The 19,729-nt window shown below is 44.1% G+C and overlaps 1 protein-coding gene across 1 annotated transcript in view; it reads left to right on the top strand.

Annotated features, from left to right (window-relative positions):
* The window catches only part of PIP4P1 (phosphatidylinositol-4,5-bisphosphate 4-phosphatase 1), a 154,029-nt gene extending 134,533 nt beyond the window's left edge, over positions 1-19,496 (top strand). The window contains exon 7 of the mRNA XM_086923046.1: positions 17,183-19,496. Coding sequence (XP_086779172.1) covers positions 17,183-17,326 — 144 coding nt within the window. The 3' untranslated portion in view covers positions 17,327-19,496. The remainder of the gene's footprint in view (positions 1-17,182) is intronic.
* Positions 19,497-19,729: the final 233 nt, after the last annotated feature.

Consider the following 19,729-nt stretch of genomic DNA (forward strand, 5'->3'; position numbering starts at 1 on the left):
TCTCTGTAATCACCCTGTCAGGATCAATGTGCAGCCACACCCCAAGATACTTTTAACGGTTCCTGAGTCCACGTCAGTGGGAAATTCAGATCTATTTCTTTGGTATTAGCCGTCAATGGAAAAACTACAGACTTTGACCAGTTGATTCCCAGGCCTGAGTGGCACTCAAATTTCACATATTCCCTCAAAATAGCTGTCAAGAAAACTGCAGGTTCCTGGACATATAGCATCATATCATCAGCGTATAACGAAACCACAAGTGGTCGTTGTCTGAATCGTAGCGACGCGTGCACATGTAGCGGTCTGATTTTACATGCTAAAGGTTCCAAGACCAGCGAGAAGAGCATCGGTGACAAAGGGCCTTCCTGCCTCGTGCCCTGTTCTATAGGTAGTGTTGAGGTCACCCACCCATTGACCCGCACCTTCGCAGCTGGATTTGTATATAAGACTTGGAGCCATTTAAGGAAAAAGGGAGGAAAGCCCATACGTTTTAAAACCGTAAAACATGAACTCCCAACGTAGGGAATCAAAGACCTTTGCGGCATCAAGCAACACGCCAGCGCCTGAAAGTCAGGTTCAAAGTAATGCAACATATCGAACGCGGTGCGCAAATTGTGTGTTGTGGATCGAGCAGTCACAAATCCAGATGCTCTGGTAAGACCAAGGGAGGAATCAATGGGCGCAGCCTGGTAGCAACCATCTTTGCCAAAATGTTGGCGTCAATATTTATAAGTAAAAGGGGCCTATATGATTTGCATCTGTTAGGGGGCTTGTTGGGTTTCAGTAGTTACTATTAGAGCCTCCCGTAATGTAGGCGGAAGTTGCCCTGTATCATAAGCTTCCGCAAACACTGCCAAAAGACGAGGCGCTACCTCATCTGCATAAATTTGATAGAATTCACTAGGGAATCCATCCATATCAGCCGCTTTGCAAGTGGGCAGCGCCATAATAGCGAGTTTAACGTCTTCCTCATCAAAAGGTTGTACTAAATACTCCCTGTGCCCATCGGAAAGCCACCCTAACGCCACATCATCGAGATGAGTCTATTTCCTCCGATGGAGAACCTTCTTTAGCAGCGTATTGTGTAGTGTAAAATCGTAACATAGTGTCGGTAATCCCAGGGGTCCAATAATGAGTCTCCCCATCATCATCTACTAGTTCCTTGATGTGGTCCTGACTATGCGGTTCCGACAATTTCTGTGCTAACGAGCGACTTGGGCGTCCCCCTTCACCCTAATATCGTGCTTTCGCTCGACGAGAAAAATGTTGCAACTCCTGGTCGACCGTTTCATTATATTCGGAGACCAGGTCTCTAATTGTAGCCAGTAAATGAGAGGAGGGGTCTGACTCCTATTCACTTTCAAGTGCGGATATCTCAAGCGCCAACTTTTGAATCCTACGTCTAATATCTTTCAATACCCCCACTTGCTCTCCAATACACGCTCCCCGTACTGTCACTTTGAAAGTCTCCCACAACAACCCAGCGCTGTCGACCGTTCCCTCATTTTCTCTGAAAAAAATTCCGAATAGCTTCCCCAATAGCCTGCTTAAAGACTGGGTCAGCAAGCTCAGCTGGTTGTAATCTCCATGCAAATGGTGGCCTTTGACGCAGAGGTATCCGCAGTTCTAGAACCACTGGAGAGTGATCAGACAGTTTGCGTGGCTCGTGCCCTACCTTAACAGTCCAGGTCCCTACCATCTCGGACACAAGCCAATAATCAAGACGGGACCATGTCCCATGCACCGAAGAGACAAACGTGCTTTCTTGGCGTCCCAGATTCCGGAGCCGCCAAATGTCCAGTAGGGAACCCGCATCCAATAATTGCCTCTGCCGCTTTTCTACTTCTACCTGCAGTATCTATAGAAGCGTCCAAACAGACATTAAAATCCCCTCCCCAGATTATTTCCACTGATGGAAAACTCAGGATACAACGCCACACATTAGAAAAAAATGAAGGGTCATCTATATTTGGCCCATAAATATTTACTAACAAAACCACCCTAGTTCCCAATCTGCCATATATGATCGCCACTCGCCCCTGGTCATCCACATCAGTCTTAAGCAAGGTGAAGTTTGTTCCTTTTTAGGGCTTGCAAGCAAAGCGAGCGAAAAGCCCTTTTACTAGGGTTTCAAAAATGGGCCTTAAAATTCGACACAGCTCGTGCATGTGCATTTCAAGGCTCATTTTGATTGGGCTTTGCATGCATGCTGTTTTATAACAGAACACGCAATAGGTCATAGGCGGTCGCGTAGCTCCGCCTATGGCCTATTGGTGTCTGTTACGCGCACCAAAGCCCATATGTCTTCAATTATGGCGGCCGAGTCTGGCCGCCTTAAATGAAGACATATGCTCGCAGTCGCGCGCGGCACCACTCACAAGCTTCTTTTTTTTTTTTTTTGGGATCCATTTCACGGCGAAGCTCTTGACGTCTTTTTTAAAAAAAAAATTATAAGATGTGCATTTCCATCATAGAGCGCAAACGCCGCCTCGAGGGCTTGCAGTCTTCCTCAGTGACACACAAGGAATCCTCCCCCGCCACACAATGCCGAGAGCTTGCTTACATTGACATGGGGTGGGTGAGTGATCAGCGAGGCATGTGATCAGTACGTTGTTCTTAAAAGCCAGACGTTGTCTTCAGGACAGCTTTTGTTTGAATTCCAGTCTTGCTCGATGTTTACACTATGATTTGTCTCTGCAAATGGACACTGCTTGAACCGTTCTGTCTTTATTATTATTTGTAGCTGCTCACACCTGTTTTAATGTGTGATTTTTATGCAAATCTGGTAGACTTTAAATAGATGCATTTTGCTCATGTGAGGTATCGCCCCTCTCCAGGAGTCCATGTACACTTTATAATTACTAGAATGGACGAGTCAAGGCTCGGCGGTTGTATTATTATACGCACTTTAATAAAAATTGGGAGTTGTAGCCGCCTGCACTCAAAATGTGTTTGTGTATGGTTTCTGAAATAATGTAGCTGGAGGTTTATAATGGCACAATGAAGTGCCTTTGGAAATGGTTACTGTGTCTCTAGCATTCTCTCACATGTCCGTTTAGGTATGCAGCAGACTTTCGAGTTAAAGGAACTCCTTAATTCTACCTTCAGCACTGAGCAGAGGGCACTGAGTGCATAATGTTCTGCTGAGTATATGGAATGCTAAACTGGATTTATACCACATGCCGATGGTATGGCTTCACGTTGTTGCCAACTACGTTTCCAGTGCTGCTTTTGTATCTGCTGTTTCGATTCCACTCGGACAGAATGGCTGAATGCAAAGTACATCTTTTAATTACAGGCAGAGTAAGCAGGAGTTTGTTGCTTCATGGTGCGCTTTAAAAAAAAAAAAAAAATTGTACTATAAACGCAAACTCATAATAAGATTGGTTCTCTGCAGACATTCTGATAACTAATGGGAAGGTCCCATACAGGCCTAGTTTTCTTACACGTATTAGCCCTGCTGGTTAACTTCAGATCATGCCTTTTCAATCTAATGGGGCGGCTGATCAGTGGTAGTTTGGTCTTGTGTTATATGTTTTTATAAGGCAAGCGATTATTGACTTTGCTGGTGGCGGGCATAAGAAGTGTAACGCAAAAGTAAAGACAGAGCTCATTGTTCATGCACTGCCATGAAAGAGTTTCTGGCATTAGGAATGGAATAGCATACACGTCTTTCATCTTTCTGACACATTGCGCTGACATCATGTCCAAGTTCACTTGCGCTGCAGTGTAAACATCCGGATTCAGGTCGGTGCTTAAATGAATGAGTTAAACTGCTTCGAAAGAGTCTCTACAGTTCATGGGTTATGGAGGAAAGTGATGTGCCTGCGATCACAGTTTACTCAACCGTAAAGCCCGAATAAAAACTAAACAAAAAATTTGTATTTTTACGTTGCACAGCCAAGATTTAAGCAAGTAGAGCAAATCGCCTCCCAGTTTATCTCCGTCTCATTTTCCTCTTACCACTCTGAATAAAGCTTGCCCTTCAACATTTGGGATGTGTGGTTGATGCTTTAGCTTTATTAGAGTTATGTATTCGATTATGCAAACAAAAACTATTACCACTCGAAGTGGAGAGGTGTCTTTCGCAAGTTTACCTTTTTAGAGTCCTATCTGGGCGTGACTGAAGTTGGTTAAGTAACTTGAAAGTATTACTCACAGTTTGTACTTGATTCATGACTCAAAAATACAACCGCTTTAGGCCGAATTTATGATTTGATAGATGAACCAAGCACGGCTAGTTACGCTTCCTCAGTGCACACTAATCGCTGTCAATGACGGACAAGAATTTTCTTTAAACCATCCAGAGGTCGACCAGTCAAGTAGAGTTTTAATTACTTGTAACATTTTTGGTTGCTTCTTTGCCCTGTCTTTGCGGTGCGGGGTGAGAATCCAAGTACGGGTCGTCTCCAGACTTTCACAGTGAAATGAGATTTGGGGCGAAAAGTAGTAGAAACTCTACTGTGCTTTAGCATCCAAGGGCTGCGACTGTCTCTGAAACGAGCCCAGCTAATTTAGTGTACTAAACACCAGTTTTCCCTCTCCAACTGCCCTGATAATTTTTGTATCGGATAATGACCCCCCCTCGTTTGAAATTGTCAGGAGCCTGAAATATGACCCTTTCTATCAGAGTCATCGTGGGAAAGGTCAGGCTGCTGCAGTGGGACTGATCTGAAGGTGGAGCGTGATAGACAGCGTGTGCGATGTCTTTTGCAAGGCATATTGTGGCTTACCAAGAACTGGTAGGTTTTTTTGATAGTGATGTTCCCACTTGCAAAATGATGGGGTGGCTGCGTCAAGCTCTTTAAAAAAACCTTAGCTGCACTAAACTGCAGATGGTGTGCAGCATGGATAAAAACCATTGGCAAAAGCCATTAGGCCACAAAGGCGTGATTGCGTCCAACAATTTGAACAATTGAGCAGGGCCCCCCACTGTTTAAAGAAGAATGCTTGCAGCTGAACTGATGCAGTAATAGTCCACTCCTGCTTACAGGGGGCCCACAACACCTGCAATCTTTTATTGATTGTTTGCCTCTAACCCTGTGCATTGCCCTTCTTCCTTTTTGGCTTGATATGTACTATAGCAATATCACATGTATACATACACTTTTTAAATGTCACACCAAGGCACCGCTAGCCAGCCAAACAATTGCTCTTTGTCTCAGATAAAAAACTGTAAAGTGCATATATATCACACTGGCAGTAATAGCACCATTGTACTTATGTTCAAGAACCAGAAAGACCACGTTCATCTTACAGATCAGTGCATCAGGCGTGGAACATCTCCAAGCAGGGAGGCGACAAGGCACTGGCCCTTAACACAGGGGAATGAAACAGCCTCTTCTCTCGCCCCCAGAACCCCAGCCCCCACTGCTCTGCATTGCCTTCCTGCCTTCTGGTGTAAAAAGCAGCCAGTGCACGCTTCATGACAATGCCCAACACGTCAACCTGTAAGTTCATTGATGAACCCTCTGCATGTATCCTTCTCCTATCAAACTGTCCAGTTATTTTAACCCCTTTGATGCTCATGACGGAACGGTTCCGTCATGAGCGTCGGTTGGCCTGTGCTCATGATGGAACCGTTCCGTCATGAGCCGTTGGCTCATTAGAACCTTCAGCACAGCGCGAGAATTCGCGCCGCGCTGAAGGTGTTAATCAGTCCCGTCATGTTCCAAGGCTCTTTTATTTTTATGATTACACCGCTTTACTCCGATCCAAAACCACCCCCTTCTTCGAGCATGATTTACAGTCATCTCACTTTTCACCCATTCCGTGTTCAAACTTTACATTCCTTCTGCCCTAACCGATCCATCCACAGGACGTTGTACCTTCATGGCAAACACGCAGCCTTGGCCCCACTCTGCTTCTCAACCCAAAGTATGTATCTTATCTTTCTTGGCCTATATATGTTATCTGTGTTGACTGCTACCATAAAACCTGTGGGGCTGAAGAATGAGGAAGTGGTGACCGACCTTCAAAAATCAGCATCCAGTGGCTCTCGAAAATGTGGCTATTCCTCCATGGCAGTGGCAGCTGGTGACTCTCGAAAATAGTGGGGCGTTTATAGGGTACTTTCTCCTGCTGCTACCTTAACATTGTTTATTTATTTATTTTTGCAGTTTTTACGTAATGCAAACTCGCCCAACAGTATTGGAGCGCTTTGCATGAGCACTATTACATTACATAACACACCACAAGAGGTTATATAATAATATTAATAAATAAACATAATAAATAAACATTCAACTTACCTCAGCAGTTGACCTTCGTTGCACGTGTGTGGGCCGACTCTGAAATCCACCTGCATCACGCGCTGAATAGAAGAGCTGAGCAATGCATGCCAGGCGGGTAAAGTGAAACTTAACGCCATGCATGCCAGCCAATGATAGCACTGCTTTCATGGTGTTTATAATAGTAAACAGCATAAGTGCAGTGCGAGGATTGGCTGGGACGAGCAACGACAGTGCTCCATCTGAGAACGATGGAGCTGTGTATTTGCTTCCCCACCTCCCTGACAGCTATGACTGGGGAAACCTGAACTGTACATGTCGGGCAGGCCATAAGCAAAATATCAGTCATCCTGACATGCGCAGTTCAGTTAAGAAACCCTAACTGCTGGGTGCCAATAAACAACACCTATTAGTAAAACAAGTACTGGCATCGCCAATAGGTCTCGTTTTTATCTATCTCCCTCACTTTTTTGTATTTGTTCACCCCCTCTGTGTTTTCCTATTGTTCTCTTGTAATTTAAAAAAAATTGTAATGTATGTTTCCTTCCCTGTACATGCCAGCCCACCTCCCATGCCTCTCTCATGGCATTCTCTAACAGTGACATCCCCTCTTGTGTGCATATCTCTGTCTTCGTATGTTTTTTGCTGTGTGCGCGTTCCTGTATCTGTGTTTGTGTGTGCATCTGTATGTGCGTGTTTCTGTCTCTCGGTGCACATCTCTGTCTCTGTGTGCGTGTATTTTTCTGTGTGTGCGTCTCTATATGTGCATTTGTATCTGTAAGTATGTCTCTTCTCTGTGTGTGCATCTTTGTTTCTATGTGTCTCTGTCTGTGTGTACGTCTCTATATGTGTGTCCACCTCTGTGTGCGTGACTGTCTGTGCGTCTCTGTGTCTATGTTTCTATGACCATGTCTGTCTGTGTGCGTTTGTCTCTATGTGTGTCTCGGTGTATGTGTCTCTCTGTATGTATGTCTCTGTGTATATGTCTACTGTTAGCCTCACTGGCAATGTAAACATGGCATGGGAACGTTATAATACACAGACTTACTCCACAGATACATACAAACCTGCCATTCCCTAACACACACAGTACACAAACCAGCAAACATATCCAGCTAAATATAAACAATGCCAAATTCTCTAATCTAACTAATGCGAGACCTGTTGCATTGCAAATGCTTGTTTTATGAGTGTCATCACTTCCCTTGAATAAGTTGAGTAGGAGGAGTCAAGCCTTACTGCACAACCCATCTTGTACCTATATGCTGTACTGATGATTTAGTTAAGTGTGTCTCCTGAAGGAAGGCTACAGATACTCCCAATCTAGCTGAGCAAACACTGAGCGAATCTTTTTTGGAGAGTTAAGACCACGGACATTCCAAGTAACTAACTTAGTTACATCACTCATATTATGCATTTACCATTTGGACAAAATCTGAACGCAATGTAACCAATGAACATACAATTGCAATATTCTTAAGTACTACACAGTCCCATCCAACCTTTCCCACCCCTTTCCCCGCACATGCCCCCCACCCACTTCGGCTACCCCAACTCGCCAAAACCATCCCAAATAAAAGTAACAAAACCCTGTGAACCGTTCCAGAAAACAGCAAAACGTGGGGTATTCCCATATGGTAGCGTCCGTGTGCTACTGTCCTCCCACAACGTAGGAGGTGGCTGATCAGGTCTATTACCTGTGTTACAGTATACAGTCGGATACTCTAGTCGTGAGGCATCCCTAACCTCTGGTAATCGAACATATAGCACTTGGGGGTGGAAAAATTCCCCTCCGTTCCCACACGAAGCCTTGCAGGATACAACATAGCATAAGGGATATTTTCAGATTGCAGGAATTTTTTGACCGCCCCATACTCTCGTCTCGCACCTTGCACCACAACAGTAAAATCCGGAAAGAAGGACAGATCGTTTCCCTGGTGGTGTATTGCACCTTTCTCTCTAGCTAACCGCAGAACAGTGTCCCGGTCTCGGTAATTCAATAACCGAGCTATTATGGGGTGGGGAGGAGCCCCAAGAACTGGGCGCGCCTCCAAGGAGCGGTGAGCGCGCTCCACAACAAACATGGATGACAAATGCTCAGACCGAAAAATTTCTTTAATCCGCGTTTCTATAAATTGTTCCATCCTCCCAGTATTTGTCGACTCAGGCAGGCCTGTTATGCGAAGATTGTTCCTCCGCGACCGTGCCTCCAAATCCTCATTCTTGGCCTGTATGAGGGACAGTACCTTTTCCATATTCAGAGCTTTGTTGGTCACCTCCCCCAAACAGTCCTCCGCATTCGAGACCCGCTGTTCGACCTCACCCACTCTCGTAGATTGTTTTTCCAACTGCGAGGACATGTGGTCTAGTCGATGATGTATCGTAGACATGCTCCCCTCCTTAGCCTGCAGGCTTTTTTGCATAGCCAGGAATGTAGATTCCAGAGTTGGGGGGGGGGGGGCCATCTCCTTGCTCGTCAGCCTCTGAATCCGAAGCTGCCTTCTGCTGGGCCCTGCCCGATTTTTCGCGCCTCAAAGGTGAGACAGGGCTCCAACTTGTCCGGCTTACCCATAGCAAGCAGCAGGAAATGCGAAACACTCTTGTCAATCTTATTTCCAAAAGCTACTAGTATTAAACAGATGGGAGGAGCCTATTCTGCGCTACGCAATCTTGTGCCAGTCTTTATCCAGCAGTAATTTCCACCCTTTATAAACAAAGTCCAATATGCAGCCAGAATATAAAGCAGATAGCTCTAGCACAATTGCACGCTTTCACAGTGTCCAACTTCAATAGTAATGCCAAGCCTCAGACAGGTAGGAATCGCTAGCAGCCAGTCACACCCACATGCTGCAGTTCATTCTGTCAAATGCCTCAGCCCCTGGTAATTGAGCGATCTCCTCAATGCATGTAGTTAAGGCCCATCACATAGAATAACAGCTTCCAGCCGGTTTCACAAGGTAGCTGTGGGTATCTCAATCGCAGTCCAAAGATGACCTTAAATGCAGTAAAAGCGGGAGGGATGCTCCAAATCACATTGCACGTGGGGCCCAGATCACCCCCTTAATGCTGCTCTTACAGCCTGCTACTGAGTCTCAGTGACTATCGCCCTTTCACAATCCGCCCGCACTCCGAGTCAGGTATCTCGGCAGCCAGGCTCATATTGCAGTCCCCCGGAGTGTAGCCAACACCTTCAGGACCCCCAGGCAGCCGCACACGGGACGCGCGCGCAGACCTCCGGCAGCAGGCTGCAGCCCGAATTCCATGTACACATCCACCTCAGCAGACGCAGACCAAGGACCCGGCCACACCCACCTACCTCAGCCCACCGCGGGCGCCACCGCACCTCCGCCTCCGGGGCCCAGCGCAGTCCTCCAAATGTCACCGCCCTGCCACCACTATGGAAACGTCAGGTCACCACACAGGATTCTCAAGAAGGCCGCAGCAGGGCGCCGTCACTTCGTCCACACTCCGCTGCAGGTCAGTGCTGGCAATCCCGGGCCAATACTGCAGACAGTGCCGGTCGCTTAGCACTCAGCACTTCGCATGGCGCCCGGGCTCCTCCCTCTAGTCTCTCACGCCGCCATTTCGCTACCACTCGCGCGAGTAATACGATGTCCACCCGCAGCTCTCCACAGTAGTGTGCAGACTCAATTCACACTCAATTCACACTCAATACACCTCAGGGGCAGCTCCACTTCCCGGACGCCAAGAGAAGAGGCTGGATGCCTCGTTATTGCGCAAATACTTGGCGGATTACAGATTAGCCGGGCAAAGCTGCACTAAAGCGTGGCCATCTTGCCTGGCACCCTCTAGCTCCCCCCGGCTTCAAAATATCTTATTAAAAAAAAATAAACGAGTAAAAACCCCTTTGTATAGCAACTCACATTTGAGATGTCCCTCCGTGAATATATTTTGTAAACACTTGAAAAGCAGTGTCTAAGTAAATTCTTGAGGTGGCCCTCTCTTAACACCGATAACCACTGATTTTTTTTTTTTAGACTTTGTGGAAACACAGTAACCTCGACAACTCACTCAAAAATAAATGCTGAAAGGAGTAATCATATTTTTATCCACTGTAAATTTAGAACCAATCCTGACCCCCTAAAGTCTCATTTTATTGATGCAACGCCCAGACTTCGATCTTTACTGGAATTCAATCACAACAGGAGAAATCCTCAGGGAACAATTCTTCAATTATACCACTTTCACATAACTGTCACTCTGTTTCTCAAGTTCTCTTAGACCAAAATGGGTATTTGGTGCAGTCAGTGTTTACAGATGTCATAGTCATCTTTAAACATATTTTATGGCAATAGCGCTTTATTGTATGCAAAGTTGTTAACCTGTCTGGAAAATTACTATCTCGTTCATTTTTCCTTCTGGAATGCATACACCTGTTCCCCTGCACTTATATTTTAATTTTAGTTTCTGTTTTACCTGATCTTTCAATATGTCATGTATTCACAAGCCAGGATCACCATTCGAGTAATGCACGTGATTTTATTCAAATTATTTGCAAACCGCTACCCTGGAGATCGAGATATTGTCTTAATGAATCTTAACAGGACGATTAACAGATTTAAGGGTAGTAACTATAGATATACACAGTCTCTGTGAATTAGTGATTTTGTTCTCCTTGGTCTTGGTTGTTCCAGGATTGCCTTTTTAGGTCTCGCCTGGCGTTGCAGCGCCAAAGCGCTGTCACCAACTAGACTTATTGTCAGCGGGATGCCTCCCAAGGGAGACGGACCAGGGCACGCGCAGGTTGTGGTCTGTGGACGCGCACCTCAGCCACGCGCAAATCGCCTGTCGCGCTTTCGCTGGCAAGCCAGCATACAGTTTCACTATCGCGCTTGACTCACCCGGTCTGCTTCTTTTTTTTATTGTAGACGACTCTTGACTCCCCGAGCTTGGGAGTTGATGTGTATCGGGGTCCACGTCGAACTGTTGCCCATTTTCTACCCTGACCTGGAGTTTGATTTCGGGTGAGGGTTTTCGCCTAAATGGCACCCGGGCCGGAATGTCCTGCGAGCAAGTGCTGTGCCAGCACTGCATTTCCATATGAGTTGTTGGAGAAGTTTGTCACATGTGGAGGGGAGTTCTAAAAATAACCTCGAGCAGACTGTGTGGGCCAGTCCGGTTTCTGGTTCCAGCTGAGTTGGCTGCACTGAACTTTACTGTCACTGCAGCAAGAGCGTAGTTTGGAAGTAAATTGGATTAGATTCCCACGTCGGGCAGTGGTTTGGCAGAACACCTTTTTAAAATCCATGGATACAGGGCATCGACATGGCTGAAGACTCGGGTAAGATCCGATTTTTTGAAACCTTAATATCGATGCCATTTTGAGGGTTTTGTTCTGGTCTCTGGATTTCGAATGGATTAGAACTGTCAGGTTTCTCATTGTTCTGCATTGTTGAAGCTAGTTCCCCCTCACCTTAAACCAAGCTGTAACCTGTGGATGTGTTACAGAAACGCCCTAACCCTTAGGTAGTTTGTTAGACTGCACTTTCAAACAGATAGCTTTACTGATAGCTCTAACATGGTAGACCTGTTCTGAGCTGTGTGCCTGATGGAAAGTTTAGCTGGCATTTGAAATGCACTCCGAATAATTGGCTTACTGTAATTGTACAGCCAATCGTTGATATCTGCATTCTCACGTATGCGCTGCTATGCTTTGATGCATGAGAGTGGAACATACTGTGTTTTGGGAGCGAGCAGTAAAGGGGTATACAGTAAAGGCTGGCGAGTCGTTTAATCTGGCCTACTTTCATTTGAACTGGCCTAGTTTTTAAGCAACTGCAGTAAAATTTGAAACGTGATCCATACTTGTGTCTAAGTCTTGGGAAGGGAAAGGACTGCTCTAATGTACGAGAGAGATTTTACTGTCACCACATACCAAATAGTCATGGATTAAGCAAAAGGAAAGGGCATGCACCTCCTAAAATCGAAGGTTGTTTACTTTTGTTCTTTCCAATTACGGTGTAAATAATTTAGGCGGGTGTATTATTGATTCCTTATTTTTTAAATAAAATTAGAATGTAATGTGTTGCTGGACCAAGATCTTTGCTCCTGTATGGAATCTGCAACCACCTCTTGCTGATCTGGGATGATTGTGCATGCTTTGCTGGCTAGAAGCCCTTTTGTTTTGGGAGCTTGGCTGGTTGCTCCACCCTCTACTGTGGGTCATCGACGTCACTTCTTTTTGTAAGAGAAAATGGATGTCAGTAAACAACTGAAGGTGTGAAGGACGCCTTTTTTATGCTCAAAACATTTTTTGAGGGTATCCTTCATCCTGCTATGCATGCTCGTGGAAATAGTGCATGCAGTGTATCACTTACTGTAACATGAATAGTCTGATTTTAAATCAAATAGTAGAGCCTATGTGTTCTTTCACTCCTTTTTTTAGCCAGGCTATGTTAAATTAAGCTGAGCGGTTTTGCTAGCTAAAAGGTAAGGATTTTTTTCAAAGTTGACAGATCTTTCTGTATCTGTGCTTGACCTTCTAAGAAGCTCAGGGTTAATGGCTTTTCCTATCTTGTGCAGTTAAGTTATAGGTGTGCATACATTCTACTTTATGTTGCCTGTGGACCATGCAATGCAATAGGTCTCGCCTTTGCAAAGATTAAGCTATTGGCATTGTAAATGACAATGCCATTTATTTATCTGTTTTCAAAACCAACACATAAATAAAAAGTTTGACATTTACAATGCCAATTGCTCTAACTTTTGCAAAGGCGAGACCATTGCATTGTAAATGCTTGTTTTATCTGGTTGGCAGGCTCCTTTTGGTTAATATTTAGGTTCTGGAGACCATCTTCACTCTGAGAAATGAGAAGGCAAAAATCACGCCATCTATGCTGTGAATGTTTTTTCTCAATGTCGTTCTCCTGTCGATTTATGTATCACTTTCTGGGTGAAGTTCTAGGAAATCCTCCCACTTTCTTTCAGGAGGTTATTTTAAGGGTGGAGTATTTGAGGTTGTTACGTGCTTCTATTAGTTGTGAGAGGTGTCTTGTCCTTCCCAGTTCCACCCCCCTTTAATATATGACCCCTTGGCCGCATTCAAAATATCATGGCGATCAGGGTTTGTAAAGTCTCTGCAAACCTGTGTAAATCTGGCGGAAAGCTGCTACCCCAACCCTACTTTCCTCTGCCTTGTTTTCATCTAGGGATAGACCCAGAGACTTCTCCCTGACTAACCAGTGCAGGCTGGGACCCCTACCACTGGTGCCAGCGTCAACTTTCTAATCCTTTCCTATTCTATGGAGGACATGATCATTCAAAGCTGTAGTAGTTGGTGGCCCTTTGTCTTTTACTTTGAGGCAGTATCATAACACATGCTGACATGTGGTACATGGTAGATAAATCAAGGACTGGACAATTAGGGATGGTCCTTCATCTTACCCCCCTCCCAATCAAGTGTAAATATGAAAGAATGGTCATCTAAGCTTAAAGTAATATGAACATTGTGGGTGGGAACCAGGGGACCTTGTCATATATGTTCTCCCAACATTCGGGCAGGTAGTTCCCATTTGGAAGAGACTGTCTGTATTACTCATGAATGTACCTGCCTCATAAAGCAAGAAAGAGAAGGACCTTAGCACCTTCCGCCGCAGCGCTAACAGTCGCGGGGGGCGCGCGGCTCACCTGCGCGGGTGACAGAACCGTTCCGTCACGGCTCGCGGGTGAGCTGTGCTTGTGACGGAACGGTTCCGTCACGGCCCCGCCCGCTTAATGAAACGCGCAGGCGAGCGGGCAGTGACTGAACCGTTCCGTCAGGAGCACAGCCCACCCAAGGGGCGTGACGGAACGGTTCCGTCAATAGCGTCAAAAATGTTAAGGCCTGAAACCAGCATAAGACACTCTTGGCCTGATTTACAAACGGCCTGCACCCTCGTAGCGGAGGCCCTGTAGTCGTGGGGGTGTGTACGCACTTGAGGCGTAATCTCCACAATGAGATTCCTTTGTGAATCAGGCACTCAGATTTGCATATTTGTGACATGATTTTACAGACAGGGTATTGGTGCACGCTCCTTCGGAATGGTGGACTGCCTAGTCAGTAAATTCCAGTCAGTTCAATAGTTTACTGGGTCAAGCATTCTTTTTCAGCTGTGGTATTCACCAGTTCATAGAGCAGTAGTTTAGAACTGAAAGAAAAGATAGAGAATGCTTCCATCCTCAAATTTCTGAGACAATAAGGTCCCTTACAGTGCCATCATTGGTTTGTAATATGAAAGGGATCTGAAAGAGTAACAGTTAATTATTAGAGTGCTAGAAACAATTGTCTTCAACAGCACAGTTAAAGGGGAGGGAAAATGCTAGGAAATAAAAATGGGTGAACCTTGCAATAATATCTCACACATCTAGTGAAGCCTCTAAAATATTTTTGGGTGACAGGAACTTTTTTTTGTAGTGCTTTATTGCTCTTGACTTTAAGACATAAGTATACCTTTCTTAAGGGAATATCCACAATACCTCGTGTGATGTGCGGCCAGGGGATCGTTAGCCAGGTTGGCTGTGAGACCTGCCCTCAGTAATGTTCATAAACATCCTTCAAATTCACAAGAAATTCAGCTTAGGATGGACTGTAGACTAGATCTAGATATGCTGCAGCATAATTTCTGTGAGGTCTCAGTAGAATAAGGGGAGTAGGAAAAGCTGCTTTTTGCTAAACAGAGTCTTACAGTGGATTATGACCTATCATACTGATGTTCACTGTTTTTTACTGATTGTTCAACCAAATCATCTATTCATTTGCATTTGGTAGGTGTCAAACTCTGATGCTTGATTGACCTTTCAAAAATCTATGTATGATGGTATGGAACTATTGGGTTTGTGAACTAGGACTATCCGTGATGACCATTTACTGTTTCATCTTTCAATGATTTCTAATATCAGATCTTTTGTTGTGTTTATAGCAGCTCAGTGGACTTTGGGCATGCAATGGGGTTGTACCTTTGTTTACTTGCCAACTTTGGTGTGAACCCTGTGTTCTACAAGATTAGTCTTCCCAGGTGTGATGTAGAGACAGCTCCAATATTCTACAGTAATAGGGGCAGATCCTATCTTTCTTTCACAGTGGTGTCTGAACAAGTTATCCTTTCTCTCCAGGTATAGGGTGTTCTCTGGGACCAGATGATACATAATGGTGTGGGTTATTTTGAACAGCAGTTTTTATTAAACCAAATCTCTCTAATTTGTTCCACTTTATCTGATTAACATGATTGATTCGATGAATGATTTCTTACCTGATTGGGTGTGTTTAAATTACCTATAACATCCATGGCTTATATGGCACGTTCTACTGGGCTAACAGATTGTACTCTGATGTGGTTATGGCTGTAAAACATACATCCAGCTTGGATTATACAGAGTCTGGTTCCTTAGTTGTGTTGTTTCTGGTGATTTTTTACTTTTTCAAGATTTTTAGACGTAGCTTGTTGGATAGCAGCCAGCCTCTCATAAAGCCCCAACAATTAATCAACTGCAGAAACAGTAGTCTCATCAAATTCCAATCCGTTTTTTGCTATATCAAGTAAATTGCATACTTGATGACAAGATAAAAGATCAGACGCCAGTGGAATACTGTAGTTTACTGATTATTATGAAGAGAAGTAAGGGAAGCATCTTATCCCAGTCATTGGAACCAGGTCTTGTTTTCTTCGGTCATATTCTTGTATTTAATCGGAACACTCCTTTAAACTATCTTTCTACAGATTATATATAAATATTTTAATATGTTTGGTCTTGAGGGTTTTTACAGACTTGATTTTCAATTGTGACGTGAAGTTCATTCCTGGATTTGTGACTATATTGCTGTGTAAACTCACTTGTACGGAGAAATGCACTCAATTGGTCACCTAAGTGTGCAGCATTGTGGGCTCCGTAAGGAAATGCTTCCAGAAATGTTGTACTGTAGATCTTTAAGCAGTATGAAGGGATGCCTTCTGCCAAAGGGTTCTATAGAACCTAAAAGATTCCTGCTAGTTATCTGGAAGTGAATGTGAATGATGAGAAAGAACTGTAGAGGAGCACAGTGATTACCTTGTTTGTTTTTCATCTGACAGATGGAGCACTTCTTGAAGTAATCATCAGTCTATAGATATACCCTTGGCCAAAAGAAATGCTGAAAAATGGTGTTATCCTTTTTGCATTCGTTAATGTACTTCTCTTGTATGTTCTTGAGCTACATATGTAAAGATATCTGACCTTCTATAATCACTGCAGCAGAATTTAAACTTTTGAGGAGATAATTGCGGCCACGTGAACATCTCCACTTTTGTAAAGCACTCCTGTTTGGTAGACTATTAGTCTGCATTCTAGGTTGGCCCTCAGCTGATACTAGCAGTCCATTTATTCTGGCACTCGCCTCCCACTTTTTGGAGTAAACAACAAAGATTTTTGTGCCATAAAGTTACCGTTGCACCCACCTCTGCTATTCAGACCCCCTTAGAAAACAGCTAAACAGATAGGTAGCACAATCCTAATCTACTGAGTACATAGGCAGGCTCCAGCCATTATCACAAGATAGCACGTATGAGCCAAACAACAAAGTTTGCAAGTGTTAACAGAAGATGACTTTGCTTGTGACCAGAAGAGCCACCTGATTTTTTTCTTTCATATATTCCAATTTGGCTGGTCTCTTTCTTGTTGCAAAAATGTGTTCCGTAGTTGCAATATATTACTCTACGTTTCTTGAATAATTAGTGTTTTCACGGAGTTAAGTCTCTTCTTTGTTGGGCAGAAGCTCTAAAAAATAATCAAGACTTTATTCTCAAGGATTCCTGTTTGTAGTATGATGATTCTCATTTTCTTTGTTGGGCTTGTGCTTCCTTAGTTACGGGAGAGCAAAGCAGCATGGTTGCCTTGTTAGTGTATTTTGCTAGGGGGCTTAAGTGAAGCAATGTGCTTTCTTCTCTAGATGCTCTAACCTCTTGAAATGTCTCTTTCAGGTAGGGACCTGGAAGCTGGCGCAGAAGTATGGTGGGATCTATGCCTCTTGGGTACTTGTCATGCTGCTTACACTTGCTTTCATGGGGCGGGCCATTTACTGGGCCTGCATGCGAGTCAGCCAGCCTGTGCAAAATTTTTCCTGAGCTCTCTGTACCTCAGTTACAACCTTAAACGGCAAAGAGCGAAAGAAGAACTTTGGAGTCATGTCCGTCCTTCCCTTTCCTCTTCAAAACACATACTCAATGACATGACCTTGGTCCCAACTTGCTTGTGCTCAACAGCTGTTTTCCCAACCCTCTGTACTCCAAGGCTACTACATGGATTTGTAGCCACTGCTCTTGGCTTCTACGAAAGTGACAGTACAGGCTTTTAAAAAGGAGTGACGTGAACAACAGGAAATCCTCCTAGATGTGGCCATCCTGCCTGCGTACTTGATCAAATACCCCCTACTTGCTCCTAGTTTCTCTCTTTCATTTTAGCATACATTGCACATATTTAATGAAGAAATAAAACTGTGATCATCAACCGCTTGCCAAGCTCAACGGACTCTGCTGAAGGCACACATGGAGCTGAGGGGGCCTGACAACAGGGACGAGGTTGTGGGAATGCTGCCACTTTGCAGTCACTTAGCTACTCTCTCTTACTATCATCTCCCATAGGACGCTTGAAGGTTTCTGTGGGTTTGCATATTGGGATGGAGCAATTGTCATATGAGGTCAAGCAGACCGTTGCTGGCTTCTCGATCAGTTGGAACTATACACCTATCAGAACTGTTGTCTTTTACCTAGGTGTGGCACTAAATTATATGAAAGCCACCATGGACTGTTGACTTAGCAGACAAGATGAAGACTACCAAATGCTCTTGTGAGTAGTTTACTCATTGCCTCAGTTGCGGGACACAATCGAATCTGCATCAATGGTTTTAAGTGTTTTTTCACATTTAGTATGTCACAGGTGTTATTTATTGTGGAAGACTAGGTATTGTATAGCCGAGGGATATTAAACATCTGCCATAGAGCAAGAGGTGAGATTTGTGAATGTGAAGGGTACATGATTTCGTGGTGATGGGAGACAGAGTGTGGCTAGATAGCAATACTTTTGTTATTTGTGATGGAACCCCTAGTTTAGAAGAGTGAAATTGCCCGAAATTGGGGACAGTGGAAGGGCAAGGGATGTAAGATGGCATAATCGCATTTGAAACCTGGATGTTGTAAGAACTTTGGGGAGGTAAGTAGAAGGTGGTTTTGATTCTAAAGGGCCAATAGTGATAAGAATGAGAGATTGAGTTTAGGATGCCTGGGCAGCGAAGGCATGTGGCAAACTCTGCCATTGACTGGATTGCATTATTTTTAGACCACAGGAAGTCACACATCAGAAGCTCCTCTCTTCATTTGTTCCGAAGCACTCTCTGTGACCTCTGTGACATTCTCATTTTCCAGATGAAGAATGCAAGCTGAGTTTTCAGGCAGTAAATAGCCAGGAGAACTCTATTGCCTGAATGAATGGTTACAAATAGGCATCTCGAAACCAGATACTATTGGTATACCTTAAATCATTAGCTAAATTTAAATGCTGTACATTGCAATGCCTTCTACAATATGGTTTCTTTGACCAGTGGGGGACCGCCATGGGGTGTTATATTGGAGGGCAATCCAAGGGCTCACATAGGGTTGAGGTCCCAACAGGCTTAATGACACAAACTGTGGGCCAAAATCATGCCTGTTGGGGGAATTTGAAGCACAGAGAAATATGAATTCAAATCAATAAGGCCCACATTCGTTGATGCCTCTTAACTCACTCTCATATAGGCAGATACCAAAAAAACTGCCATTGCTTCGGCATTGAACATTTAGTGTGATAAAACATTGCTTGGACAATATTTTGATGATGTACTGACTCAAATGGTTTGACCCAAACCATTGGTGGCCCTGCAGTTGGCTGCACCTAACTGGCTACCAGGACTGGTCCCTCTTCTGCTAGACTTGGACTCCAACAGCTCTAAGTAAGCCCTCTATTTCTAATGCAGGATTTGCACTCCATTGGCTGAAATTTCATCCATTTTAATCACAGGTTTAAATGCTGGAATCTACTGGACTTTTACGCTGGGATCACACCTTTTTAATGCTGTATAATAATGGATGTAAATATTTATTTAAATGTGTCCTTTTGATTTGTCTTTTAAGTTGCACCAAACAAATGTTTCTGTTATTAGTAATTTTTAGCTTTTTTCTGTTGTGTTTCAAGTCATTTGTGATCAGGATTTAACATATCCCAGAATGATTCATTAAAATTCCTCCCTGATGAATGAAGAAACTTGGTGGATTTTATTTTAACTGGTAATTCTTTCTTTTCCTGTATGCCAAAACTCCTTTCAGGTCCCAACAGGCAATACACAACATTATGAAACCTTTCAATAAACAAGCAAACTACCCTGTCTGGATGCACTCTTGCACAGACACAAGTGGATCCAAGGATTGAACCTATTCCCTATTCACTTTCATTTGTTCTTAGCAGACCATCCTCTAATACTCTGGAGATTGATAGAG

Source organism: Lissotriton vulgaris, chromosome 5 (assembly GCF_964263255.1).
Source record: "Lissotriton vulgaris chromosome 5, aLisVul1.2, whole genome shotgun sequence".
Lineage (NCBI taxonomy): Eukaryota > Metazoa > Chordata > Amphibia > Caudata > Salamandridae > Lissotriton > Lissotriton vulgaris.